Source organism: Hemiscyllium ocellatum (genome assembly GCF_020745735.1).
Source record: "Hemiscyllium ocellatum isolate sHemOce1 chromosome 27 unlocalized genomic scaffold, sHemOce1.pat.X.cur. SUPER_27_unloc_3, whole genome shotgun sequence".
In the NCBI taxonomy this organism is placed as follows: domain Eukaryota; kingdom Metazoa; phylum Chordata; class Chondrichthyes; order Orectolobiformes; family Hemiscylliidae; genus Hemiscyllium; species Hemiscyllium ocellatum.
In genome coordinates, this window is record NW_026867498.1 from 2,913,596 (window position 1) to 2,927,210 (window position 13,615).

At 47.3% G+C, this 13,615-nt stretch overlaps 2 protein-coding genes across 2 annotated transcripts in view; one reads left to right on the plus strand and one right to left on the minus strand.

Annotated features, from left to right (window-relative positions):
- LOC132808049 (zinc finger protein 850-like) overlaps positions 1-13,615 on the minus strand; it is a 102,367-nt gene that overhangs the window by 47,991 nt on the left and 40,761 nt on the right. The window lies entirely within an intron of this gene.
- The window catches only part of LOC132808056 (zinc finger protein 271-like), a 32,518-nt gene that overhangs the window by 1,733 nt on the left and 17,170 nt on the right, over positions 1-13,615 (plus strand). Inside the window, exon 2 of the mRNA XM_060821966.1 lies at positions 2,061-3,330. Coding sequence (XP_060677949.1) covers positions 2,266-3,330 — 1,065 coding nt within the window. The 5' untranslated portion in view covers positions 2,061-2,265. The remainder of the gene's footprint in view (positions 1-2,060; positions 3,331-13,615) is intronic.

Below are 13,615 nucleotides of genomic sequence, written 5' to 3' on the forward strand. Positions count from 1 at the left end.
TCCTGGTCGCATCCATACTTAGTGGCTTTCCCCATCAGGGTGTTGTACGTGATCAGAAAGGTGAGGAGATAGGCGATCCTCCACATGTCCCTCCTCTTAGTTCAAGTATCTGTAATAAGATTAACATTAGAACAACAGCAAAATTCAAAAACCCAACTGGACAGGGTCCACTCCTTTTGTTGGGATTCCAGTATTCTCTCCTCCTCTTCCCCACTTTTGATTGGTGCGGTCAATCAATTTACAATGGTGCAGTTGGACCCAAGCTGAGTGCCCAGCGACTTTGACCACCGTATGGGTGGGAAGTAAAACCTGAAAGGGGTCATCCCAACGAGGTTGGAGACCTTTGCCAGTCCAGGTCTTGACGAGCACCAACGAACCAGGCTCTACCCGTGACGAGGCTGAAAGGGAGGGAACATCGCTGTAGGCCGCACGCACCTGGGTGTGATAGGCACGCATAACACTAGTTAGAGCAAGAACATAACCAACCATTTCTTTGGTCATGTGGTGGAAGGGGACTGAGAAGGGAGCCGAATCGTTCCAAGGGGTACGGAGGGGGTGACCAGAGAGACTCTCAGCTGAAGACAGTCGTATCTTGCCCACAGACATGGATCCCATCTGGAATGAGGCCACAGGGATTAGCATAACCAGGAGAGGCAGACTCAGCCATTAATTTGGCAAGTTTAGTCTTGACTCTGGTTAAAACATTCACCAAGGCCGGCCGCCTGAGGATAATAAGCACCATGCAGTTGCCGACAAATACAAAGCTGGGAACAGAGCTCTCCGTTAATATTACCTACAAAGTGTGGTCCATTGTCCGAGCTAATGCACGCAGGTATACTGAAGCGGGGAATTATTTCCTGAAACAAAATCTTCACCACAGTCTCAGCAGTAGCGTTAGGAAGAGGGTAGGCTTCAGTCCACTTCGAAAAGACATCAACAATAAGCAAAACATATTTATAGCAACTCAACTCATTTCTACAACTCAATGAAGTCCAGTTGAAGTGTCTCCAAGGGACCCTCCAGCAAGGGAGTTCTCATAGAGATACTTGAACTAAGAGGTGGGGGATCACCTACCCACTGACCTGTATGATCACGTACAACATCCTGATCGGGAAAGCCACTGACTGAGTATCGATGCGATCTGGAACGATCTGAGATTATTCTGATGTCATCTGGTGCACCAGACCTGACACTTTCAACGTGGCGTCGCTTGAGCGATGGCGTGAGCTGCCAGAGGAAGTGGTGGGTGCTGGTATGATAATATGTCAAAGGCTCCTGGACGGGCATCTGAATATGAAGGGTTCAGATGGGTGAGGGCCAAGTGATGGCAAATGCGACTGGAGTCATCGAGATGTACAGCACGGAAACAAACCCTTCAGTCCAACTCGTCCTTGCTGACAAGATAGCCAACCCAATTTAGTCCCAGCTGCCAGCACCCGGCCCATATAGGGGCCAAGTGATGGCAAACATTACTAGATTAATTTCGGATATCTGGGCAGGTTGGGCCAAAGGGTCTGTTTCTGTGCTGTGTGATTCTAATTGTCTTCAGTGAAAGCAGAAGTGTGGTTGTGAAGACTGGACTTTCAGGGCATGTTTTGCCCTGACTGGGAGCAGAAGAGTTTGATTGAAGTGTGTCGGTGTTAATGCCTTGATGTCTCATTTTGCTCCCACCTTCCTGGGGTCATTAACCATTTTGTGTCTGGTCCTTCCTCAAGAAGCTGCATTGCAGGTTCACCCTGAATTGACACTTTGTTTTGCTTCCCATAATCAGATCTGCTCACTCTCAGTGTTGTGAAAGATATTAACTTTCAGGTGGAGGCATCGAAAATTCAGAGAGACGTCAGTCTTGATGTTTTTGCTTTTTCTGTCCCTGTAAGATCCTGAATCAGCACCTTCAGGGGAATTAGTTAGAGCAGAGTGAGAACAGAGGGGAAGGGAGAGTGGGATGGTGCTTTCAATTTTGTGGAACAGCAAAAGAATATTCCACAGAAAGTAGAGTTGCTTGTTCTGAATTTCTACCCTGCACTGATAGTGATGACTTTTGTAATCTCTTTTTGCAGAGTATTTGAAAATCTGAAGACTGAAGTTTCAAAATCAACAGATGAAGGGCTTATGCCCGAAACATTGACTCTCCTGCTCCTCGGACGCTGCCTGACCTGCTGTTTTGCCAGCGCCACATTTTTTGACTGACTCTCCAGCGTCTGCAGTCCTCACTTTGATGTCAATGTCTGACAGTTACTCAATCCATCGGGACCACAACAATTTATGACTGTGATTTCTGTGGGAGGGATAAATGCTTTTTGGTTCCTGTTTGAGGACGTTTTCAGCATCAGGTGGGACTGGACGAGAGACCCCACTGTTGCAGCGCACTGTGTGTGGAGCCTGAAACAGTTATACGGCTTGGGAAGGGGATTTCACGGCAGGGAGGGGCTCTACACGTGTTTGTGTGCAGCTGAAACTGTGGCCATGGAGAAACCCGAGGAATCCCACTCTGTGGAGAAACTGTGGAAGTGTGGGGACTGTGGGAAAGGCTTCCGTGTCCCGTCTGCCCTGGAGACTCATCGGCGCAGTCACACCGGGGAGAGACCATTCCCCTGCACCGACTGCGGGAAGGCCTTCAGCACTTCCTCCACCCTGCTGAGCCACCAGCGTGTCCACACCGGGGAGAGGCCGTTCAGCTGCCCTGAGTGTGGGAAGGCCTTCAGGTATTCCTCCCACCTGCGGACCCACCGGCATTTCCACACGGGGGAGAGGCCGTTCAACTGCCCTGAGTGTGGAAAGGCCTTCAGACATTCCTCCACCTTGCGGACCCACCGGCTTGTCCACACCGGGGAGAGGACTTTCAGCTGCCCCGAGTGTGGGAAGGCCTTTATCTTGTTCTCCTCCCTGATGAGGCACCAGCGGGTCCACACGGGGGAGAGGCCCTTTACCTGCCCCGAGTGTGGGAAGGCCTTCAGCGAATCCTCCACCCTGCTGAGGCACCAGCAGATCCACACGGGGGAGAGACCGTACACCTGCCCTCAGTGCGGGAAGGGCTTCACCCGGGCCTCCCAAATGGAGACACACCAGCGTGTCCACACTGGGGAGAGACCGTACACCTGCTCTCAGTGCGGGAAGGGCTTCACCTGCTTCTACCACCTGCGGAGACACCAGCGGATCCACACCGGGGAGAGGCCCTTCAGCTGCCCCGAGTGTGGGAAGGCCTTCAGCACATCTTCCGCCCTGCTGACCCACCAGCGGATCCACACCGGGGAGAGACCTTACACCTGCTCTCAGTGCGGGAAGGGTTTCACCCGCCCCTCCCACCTGCGGAGCCACCAGCGAGTTCACGTGCCATCGCAGGGGGATTGAAGGAGTGACGGCCGAGTCCCATTATCGATTGGAATATCAACCCGGTTCCGGGGACTCCCGGGTTCAAATCCCGTCACGACAGATGGCAGAATTGGTATTCGGTCAGAAATATGGAGTTCAGAATTTAATGATGAGACCGTTTCAGGGAGGGGGTGGTGTGGGGGAGAAAGCCCCCATCTGATTCCCTCTCTCCCTTGTTAGGGAAGGGAACCCCCATTGTGGGAAAGGATTCACTCAGTCGTTCCAGCTGCATCCTTTACCCGGTCTGCCCTACACGTGACTCCAGACCCACAGCAGTCTGTTTGACTCTACACTGCCCTCCCCCCCACTGGCAAAGGAGCGGGGAGAAACTTACTTGGAGATAGGGTATGGGTTGAAATTGCTGAGTGAGGCAATACTTCCTCCGGGTTACGGCTGTACCAAGGATCCAATTACAAAGGGACAGCTTGGTGCTGGCCAATAGTAAAGACAGTGAGGTGGGGGTGGGGCCAGGGGAGGTGTGGTGTGTGCACTTTCACCTTGAGCTGTTCAAAAAGCAACTACTTTTTCTCTGCCTCTTTGCTGGGGGGATCTGAAACTGTAACAAAGTTGGGTTGCAATAAAGGTTACCTGAACTTCCCACCGGGCTCAGACTCTCATTGAAAGCTTTGAGCTCCAAGAGGTTTTTCATTTTAAAGCTGCTCATTTCTTTCAGCCTCCTGCACTAAGTTTAGAACATAGAACAATCCAGCGCAGAACAGGCCCTTCGGCCCTCGATGTTGCGCTGACCTGTGAACTATTCTCAGCTCGTCCCCCTACACTATCCCAAAATCATCCATGCACTGATCTCAGGATTGTTTAAATCTCCCTCATGTGGCTGAGTTGACTACCTTAGCAGGTAGGGCATTCCACGCCCTTACCACTCTCCGTGTAAAGACCTTGCCTCTGACATCTCTCTTAAATCTATCATTCCTCAATTTGTAGTTATGCCCCCTCGTACACGCTAACGTTATCATCCTAGGAAAATGTCTTTCTCTGTCTACCCTATCAAATCCTCTGATCATCTTTAATGTCCCTATCAAATCCCCCCCTGAGCCGCCTTCTTTCCAATGAGAAAAGACCCAAGTCTCTCAGCCTTTCCTCATAAGACCTTCCCTCCAGGCCAGGCAACATCCGGTAAATCTCCACTGCTTTTCCAATGCTTCCACATTCTTTCTGTAATGGGGCGACCAGAACTGGACACACTATTCCAAGTATGGCTGCACCAGTGTTTTGTATAGTTGCAGCGTGATATTGTGGCTCTGGAACTCAATCCCTCTCCCAATGAAAGCTAACACACCGTGTACCTTCTTTACAGCACTATACACCTGGGTTGCAACTTTCATGGATTTATGCACATGGACTCCAAGATCCCTCCGCACATCCACATGACCAAGAATCTTTCCATTGACCAACTACTCTGCCATCCTGTTATTCTTCCCGAAGTGCATCACCTCACATTTAGCTGCATTGAACTCCATTTGCCACCTCTCAGCCCAATTCTGCAGTTTATCCAAATCCCCCTGCAACCTGTAACATTCCTCCAAACTGTCCAGTTCTCCACCGACTTTAGTGTCGTCTGCAAATTTACTAATCCATCCACCTGTGCCTTCGCCTAAGTTAGTTATAAAAATGACAAACAGCAGTGGTCCCAAAACATCTTTGTGGAACACCACTAGTAACTGGACTCCAGACTGAATATTTTCAATCAACCACCACTCGCTGCCTTCTTCCAGTTTCTAATCCAAATTGCTAAATCACCCTCAATTCCATGCCTCTGCATTTTCTCCATTAGCCTACCATGTGGAAACTTATCAAAGGCTTTACTGAATTCCAAGTATACCACGTCAACTGCTCTACCCTCATCTGCATGCTTGGTCACCTTCTCAAAAAACTCAATGAGGTTTGTGAGACACGACCTGTCCTTGACAAAACCATGTGGACTATCTGAAATCAAATTGTTGTTTGCAAGATGATTATAAGTTTTATCTCTTATAATCCTTTCCAAAATCTTTCCTACAATAGAAGGAAGACTCACTGGTTTATAATTACCTGGGTCATCTCTGCTGCCCTTCTTGAATAAGGGCACAACATTTGGCAATCCCTCAGTCCTCAGGTATTCAACCCATACACAATGACGACTCAAATAACAAAGCCAAAGCCTCTGCTATCTCCTCCCTCGCTTCCCAAAGAATCCTCGGATAAATCCCATCCAGCCCAGGGGACTTGTCTCCTTTCACTCCTTCTCAAATTGATAACACCTGTGTGTAACTAACCTCGATTCTTTCGAGTCTAATATCTCATATGTCATTCTTTTCCTGAGTGAACACCGATGAGAAATGTTCATTTAGCACCTCTCCGATCTCTGCAGTGTCCACACTCCACTTCCCACTTCTGTCTTTGACTGGCCCTATTCCTACCCTAATCATCCTTTTATTCCTCACATACCTATAGAAAGCTTTAGGGTTCTCCTTTACTCTATTTACTAAAGACTGCTCGTGTCCTCTCTTTGCTCTTCTTAACTCTCTCTTTCAATCCTTCCTTGGTGATCTGTAATTCTCTATCGTCTCATCTGTACCATCTTGCCTCATCAATACATAAGGAAAAAGTGAGGACTGCAGATGCTGGAGATCAGAGCTGAAAATATGTTGCTGGAAAAGCGCAGCAGGTCAGGCAGCATCCAAGGAGCAGGAGAGTCGATGTTTCAGGCATGAGCCCTTGCTGAAGAAGGTCTCAGGCCCGAAACGTCGACTCTCCTGCTCCTTGGATACTGCCTGACCTGCTGCGCTTTTCCAGCAACACATTTTCATCTCATCAATACATAAGCCTCATGGAACAGCATCATAAGACACAGAACTTATATCAAAAGATCAGTGTCAAGCAACTGATAGAATATATTGAACAAACTTAGATAGTCTTCATCTCTGAGAATGGGTGTGGGCTTTGGTTCATTAATATGTAACAATGTTCTTGAGATGACTTAAGGTTTTATAAAAAAAGACATCTCCGCTCAGACAATGCATTAAAGGTGTGAGATTTGAGTCTGTCTGTATTCCAATCTTGAATCAGACTGGTTCTGTTTCCAAAGTTGGAATTTGTAAAATATTACATGCATTGACTGCCTGCAGATTGTGTGCTTTTTGAACAAAATTGAATGTATCTGCAAATATAATTCTGCCAATAATTTCACCCCAAAGAGTAGTATGTGTGCGTGCATGATAGAATGAGTGTGTGTGCATGTGAGTTTGTGTGTGAGTGCGCGCAGAAGTGAATGTGTGCATGCTTGGGAAAGTGAGAGTGTGATGGAGTATGAGGCTGCGAGTGTGAGAGTGTTGAGAGGTGTGTGACTGTCTGTCTGAGATAGAGTTTGTGTGTGAGAGACAGGCTTAATAAAAACAAGGGGTTGCATTTTTGCTAAAACAAGAACTTGTACAGATAATGGTTGGGCCATGAGTCATGTTAGAGAACAGATAGACATGGAGGTGGGGGGAGTCGGTGTTCAGGTACATAGTTCTTTGCAAGTTGCATCACTGCTAGACAGAGTGGTTAAGGTGGCATTTTGCAACATTGCCTTCATTGTTCACACCACTGAGTATAGGGGTTGGGACATCATGTTGAGGTTGTACAGGATGTTGGTGAGGCCACTTTCACAGTACTGAGTACAGTTCTGATGGCCCAGTAATAGGAAGAATACGATGAGTGAGGGTTGAATAAAGATTTACCAGGATGTTGTAACGACTGGAGGGTTTGAGTTATAAGGAGAGGCTGGGATTTTATTCACTGGAGCACAGGAGGTTGGGGGTTGACCTCATTGAGATTGATAAAATCATGAGGAGTGGAGGGAAGGTGACTAGAAAATGGCTCTTGCTTAACGTAGGGGAACTCAAAACTCGGGGAGCATTTTTTTAATGTGAGGAGAGAGATTTAAAAGGAAGCGGAGGGGCAACATTTTGAAAGAGGGTGAGTTGCATGTGGAATGAACTTGCTGAGGATGTGGTCGATGCAGGTACAGTGACAACATTGAAACAGCATTTGGATGGGTACATGAATAGAAAGGTTTAGAGGGAAATGGGCCAAATGCAGGCAAGTGGGATGTGGGAATATCTGTTTAAATGGAGCGGTGAGCTTTCCCAATGTAGACAGGGCTCCTCGAAACGTGGCAGTGTCCCCCCCTGCAGCTGCAGAGCGAGACAGGAGAGTTTGTTTTTGTGAATGAGCAGTTGTAGCGCGAGGTGGCTGTTGCTTGGTGACGGTGAGGCTCCCCCGGCCCCGCCCATCCCCCGTGCAGACGTCACGCGGGGGCGAAGGCGGTTGGGAGGAGAAGTCGCTCGAGCGAGGAAGCGGCGGGAGGGCGGCCGTTAGGAAAATGGCGCCGTGCGGCCCGGGGCAGACACCGGTATTTTACACTCACTTTCCATCTGCTTTTACTGGCGCTTGTGCTGTTTACCCCTCACTGTGTGTTTAATCCTTGTGCTGTTTACTCTTTGCTGTTACTTGTGCAATTGCTGAGGGTAGTGTGTAAATACTAGTGAAGGATACTATGCACCAACATGTATATGTTCCTCAGTCATTCAAGGGGCAGGACCTGTTGAGAATGGTTTGTGAAGCAGGTTGTGCACTAAGCCTTGTTAACATGGAGATAGTTTGGTACTTGAAAATATATACTTTTTATTATTTAGAGTCACAGAGTTGTACAGCATGGGAACACATTCACTTGGTGCAACCTGTCCATGCCAACCAGATATCCTAAATGAATGTAGTCCCATTTGCCAGCACTTGGCTCATATCCCTCTGAACCCTTTATATTCATATATCTATCCAGATGCCTTTTAAATGTTGTAGTTATACCAGCCTCCACTGCTTCCTCTGGCAGCTCATTTCATACATGCACCACCCTCTGCATGGAAAAGTTGCCCCTGCGGTACCTTTTGTATCCTTCTGCTCTCACCCTAAACCTATGCCCTCTAGTTGTGAACCTCACCCCTACTCTGGGGAAAAGACATTTTTAAAAAAGTTGAGCAGCCAGCTATAAAATGTTGAGCTTCATAGGGGAAAAAAAAACTGTGGCTCTACCCTTTATTTCTCCTCTTGGCATTTGAACACTTGACATCTGTCAAGAACACCACCATCGCCACAGAGCACATTGTGACTGCTCCTCGGTGTGAACAACAGTGCACCTGCTCGCTCATGTCGCCAATACATTGTCCATGCTCCTCGCTGTCAGCTTATCTCTGTTCCTGAAGGTTTTCACTTTATTCTTAAAGCTGTGTCCTCTGGTCCTCGTCTCTCCTACCAATGGAAACATCTTCCCAATGTCATTGCACTGTGGGGATGAAGTCCTACCTTGTCCTGTCATTTCTGCTGGTGGGTGACACGAGGCCTCCAGGTTAGAGGGAGTAGCTTTCAGACAGAGATGAGGAACTGCTTTTCCCAGAGGGTCGTGAATCTATGGAATAATCTAGATTAGAGTGGTGCTGGAAAAGCACAGCAGGTCAGGCAGCATCCAGAGCACAGGAAGATCGATGTTTCGGGCAAAAGCCCTTCATCAAAATCTATGGAATACTCTGGCCAAGGAAGCAATAGAGGCAGCTTCATTAAGTATATTCAAGACACAGTTGGGTGGGATTTGGCCTGGTAGGGGAATTAAGGGGTTCCTTGCGGCAGTGCAGGGAGAAGGAGATGAGACGATGGATAGATCAGCCATGATCTTAATGAATGATGGAGCAGGCTCACTTGTAGCAACTGGAGTGAATCCAGAGAGGGAGCAGACTTTACCACCTCAGGTATGTGTCTTGGTGACCTGGGTGAGGAGAGACAGAAGTTCAGGTTGGGACTGTTTTCCGCAGCTTGCCAGAGTCTGAGGAGTGACCTTATATGCTTTTATATCATCATGAAGGGCATGGATAGGGTAAATAGATGTGATATTTTCCTTTGGATGGGGCAGTCCAGAACTAGAGGGTAATAGGTTTAGGATTGAGTGTGTGGTACTGCAGCAAGTCAGGCAGCATCCAAGGAGCAGGAAGATTGACGTTCCGGGGAAACGCCCTTCATCAGGGAAGTGTGTGTGAGAGCATGTGTGCCTGCTTGATAAAGTGAGATTGTGATGGAGTATGAACTTGCGAGAGGGTGTGTGTGTTGAGATGGTGGTGTATGTGTATGTCTGAGAGAGCGCGTGTGTGTATGAGAGGGGTACGGATATCAGTGAGGGGTTGCATTTTGCTAAAATAAAGGAGGGCAAGACTTGAACAGGTAATGGTAGGGCCCGAGTCGTGTTGTGGAACAAAGACCTGGAGGTGTTCAGGTTCATTGTTCGTGGCAGTTACATCACTGGTAGATCAGGGGGGTGAAGAAGGTGTTCAGCACACTTGCCTTCATTGTTCACATGCTGAGTTCAGGTGTTGGGACATCATGTTGGAGATGCACACAGAAAGTACATTATTCAGACAGTGATAAGTGTCTGGAACGCATTGCCAGCAGAGGGAGTAGAGGCAGGGACAGTAGATTCATTTAAGGTGCATCTGGACAGATGCATGAGTCATTGGAGAGCAGATGGATACAGATTCAGGAATTGTGCGATAGGTTTAGACAGGGGATTTGGATCAGCTCAGGTTTGGAGGGCTGTAGGGCCTATTGCTGGGTTGTAAATTTTCTTTGTTCTATGTTGAGGTTGTACAGGATGTTGGTGAGGCCATTTTTCTGGAGTACTGAGTACACCTGTGGCCGCCCTGTAATAGGAAGAATAGTATTAGCGGCCGGACCAATGAGGAGCACTGGAACACCGGAGGGAGTCTGGTCCTCCTACCATTCAGAGCAGCCCTATTGTCTGAATCCGAGATGTCGATTTTCCTGCTCTTCGGATGCTGCCTGACCAGCTGTGCTTTTCCAGCACGACTTCAATCTTGACCCATGAGCTTCTGAAGCTGCTGCTGCTCCTCCCTCTTTGAATGAAGTTTGAGATTCATCCAAGACTGTAATTTCCTTCGTCTGTCCAACAGCACACACTTCTCTCACTCCCTTTTCTATTTCTTTTATTTTCTTGCTGGGATCCAATTGTTGACTTGCAGCAACTGAAAAGAAAGGGAGTGAATCCAGAAAGAGGCCAGAATCTGGAAAAGCTGGTCCAGGTCTGTGCCTCAAACATGTGGCAAGTGCAGTACCACAGTGTGAAGTTATAGTCTTTGCTGTGAAAAAAAGCAGAAATGAGGTGTTTTGTTTAAATGGTGATATATTGGGAAGTGGAGAAAGTGAGGACTGCTAATGCTGGAGATCAGAGTCAAAAAGTGCAGTGCTGAAAAAGCACAGCAAGTCAGGCAGCATCCAAGGAGTAGGAAAGTTGACCTATCGGGCACAAGCCCTTCATCTGGAATGATGTGGTTTAGGGTGAGAGGGGAAAGATATAAAAGAGACCTAAGGGGCAGTCTTTTCACAGAGTGTGGTACATGTATGGAACGGCCAGACAGAATGCAAAAGGAATAAAATCTTAAGCCGCAGGAAAAAATGTGATTCTATCCTTTTTTTTCCGATTTGCATTTGGACGCTTAACAACGTCAGTAATAACGGCATCTCCACAGAGCATACTGCGCATGCTCCTCGGTGTCAGTAAGGCCCAACGTATATTTGCTGGTGTCAGCAAATCACTGCGCATGCTTCTTGCTGTCCGCCGAAAAGGCGCGCCAACTACTTTTGACGAGCCAATAGAATGCCAAGGAGGACCAGAAGAAGACCGGTCCTCCTGCCAATCAGAACCCCCCATGGTGTCTGAATGCGGAAGGTGCACCATGAGTTTCTGAACCTGCTGCTGATTCTCTGCCTCTGAATGAAGATTCACCTTCACGCCGGACTGCAACTTCCCTCCTTTGTCCCACTTCTGTGAGTACGGCGCTCTCTTTTGCCACTGCCGTTTTCCATTTATTTTTAATGCTGGGCTCAAGGGACGTGGGTTTTACTCCCACGATCCAAAGGTGTGCAGGTTAGGTGAATTCCCCATTGTAATCGGGGATGTGTAGGTTAGGTGCATTACTCAGAAGTAAGTGTAGAGTCATAGGGGAATGGGTCTGAATGGGTTGCTCTTCGGAGAGTTGGTGTGGACTGGTTGGTCCGAAAGGCCTCTTCCCACACTGCAGGGATTCTATAATTTATTGACTTGTAGCGACTGAAAGGAAAAGTTTTTTTTTCCTCCAGGAAATCCTTTTCAGCTTTCAGGCTTTTCCAGCTCCAATTAACATGAAGGAAAGGTCAAGCTCAATGGGAAAAGGCTGAGTAATAGCATATCTTGGCTCTCACCCAAGTATTCTCCAAAGAAAACCATACATCTGGATGGGGATATGAATAGGAAGCATTCAGAGGGATATGGGCCAAATGCTGGCAAATGGGTCACTAGATTAATTTAGGATATCTGGCTGGCCTGGACTGAAGAGTTTGTTTCTGTGTACTCATTACTCACGCCCCTTTTCTAGGTGTTCCCTATACCAGCTGTTATTTTCATGAAATAATCTGACAATTGTTGACTTCCATCAACCTCTTTCCATCTCTCTGCAAAGTGTGGTTGACGTTGGCAAGTTCAATCCTCCTCCGGTCCTCAGGAACACACTATAATGCGCAACGTTCTCAATGCCTGTTTAATGTTCAGTGGGGAAACTACTTTCAGTCCAACAGTTCGGAGGAATTCTGTCGAAATGTTTTTGGCAAATGCACTGCTCCCACGAAAGCTCGTGGACCCTCAGTTAAAATGCTTTTTTTTTAAAGATATTTTTATTAGAAATTTAATATTTTGACAGATTTACAAAAATAAACAGAACTTTCAAGCACAAACATTAATATAAAAATAGATCTTAAATATATAATCATCAAAATTCAAAGGAATGATACTAAAGAAGAAAGAAAAACAATGAAACTCAGTTAACTACTAATCTAATCTACAATTATCCAGAGTGTATAGTTGAGTCACTTACATCCTTCAAACAAGAGAAAATGTTCTCTAATACACTCATAACAGTATAATAAAAAGGAAACTATTTCCAAACAATAAGAACGAAAAAAAAACATGTTTGAATGGAGATCCTCCCCCTTGTTCTCAGGGGGCCTTACTTCCTTTCTAAAGGTCCACCATATCCTCTCCCAAACAGTGTCCCACCCTTCACCCGGGCGCTCCTTAATAGGATTTAGATATAATACCGAGCTAGAGTTAACAGTGAGCGCCCCATCCCCACCCCTCCCCACCCATACCTGAGTATATCTGATAGCATCAATGCCACGTACAAACACACATAACTATAAAATTACAACTCCAACAAATTACAGTTAAGTATAATAACATAAAATAGCAAGGGAAGACAACCCTGCTCCCAGAAGCAAAAGTAAAGTAGAGTAAAGTATCCTCTTCTCCCCACGGAGTGTGGAAGAGGCAAGCCAACATTAATTATCTCTTACGATTTATTTAAACGAGTCTAAAAGTTCCTTAGCCTCTTCTGGTGATCTAAAATTATACTCGGATCCTTCGTGGTTAAAGCATAACGTCGCTGGGTAGTGTAAGGTGTATTGAATATTTAAGTTCCTTAGACATTTTTTCACCTCATCAAACGCCTTCCTCCTTCGTGCCAAAGCCGGGAGAAGTCCTGAAATAACATAATCTTGGATCCTTCATGAATCATGGCTTTAGGATCCTTTCCAAGATTTCTGGAGGCATCCAGGAGTATCTGCCTCTCCCTATAACTCTGCAGCCGGAACAGGACCGGCCGTGGGCGCTGGTTTGGGCCAGATCCGCGTACTGCGACCCGGTAGGCCCACTCCACCCTTACCCGGTCAGTTTCAGCCCCCAGGTTTAAAAGCTGGGGCAGCCATCGCTCCAGAAATACTGCTAACTGTCCTTTCCCTTCTTGTTCAGGGAGGCCCAGAAGACGGATATTCTTTCTCCGATTTCTATTATCCAGGTCATCCATGTAGATTTCAAAGGCCCGGACTCTCTGCTCCAGAGCTCGCACCTGTTCTGCAGCTGTTTGTGCTGCAGCCTCGGAGGTCGTGGCCTTTAGCTCCGCCCCCTCCACTCGGCCCTGTAATTCCTCAATAGCCTGGCTGTGCTTTTGTAGCTTTTCTTCGAATGCATTCCATCTCTGTCTGGATTCTGCAATGAAATTGACGAGTGTCGTTTCCAGCCTGGCAATCATCTCTTCAAGGCCTATTTTTACATCAGCTGCAGCCTGAGGAGGAGAGGAGGGTGGGGGAGGGGTCTTTGTTTTCTGAGAGCTGC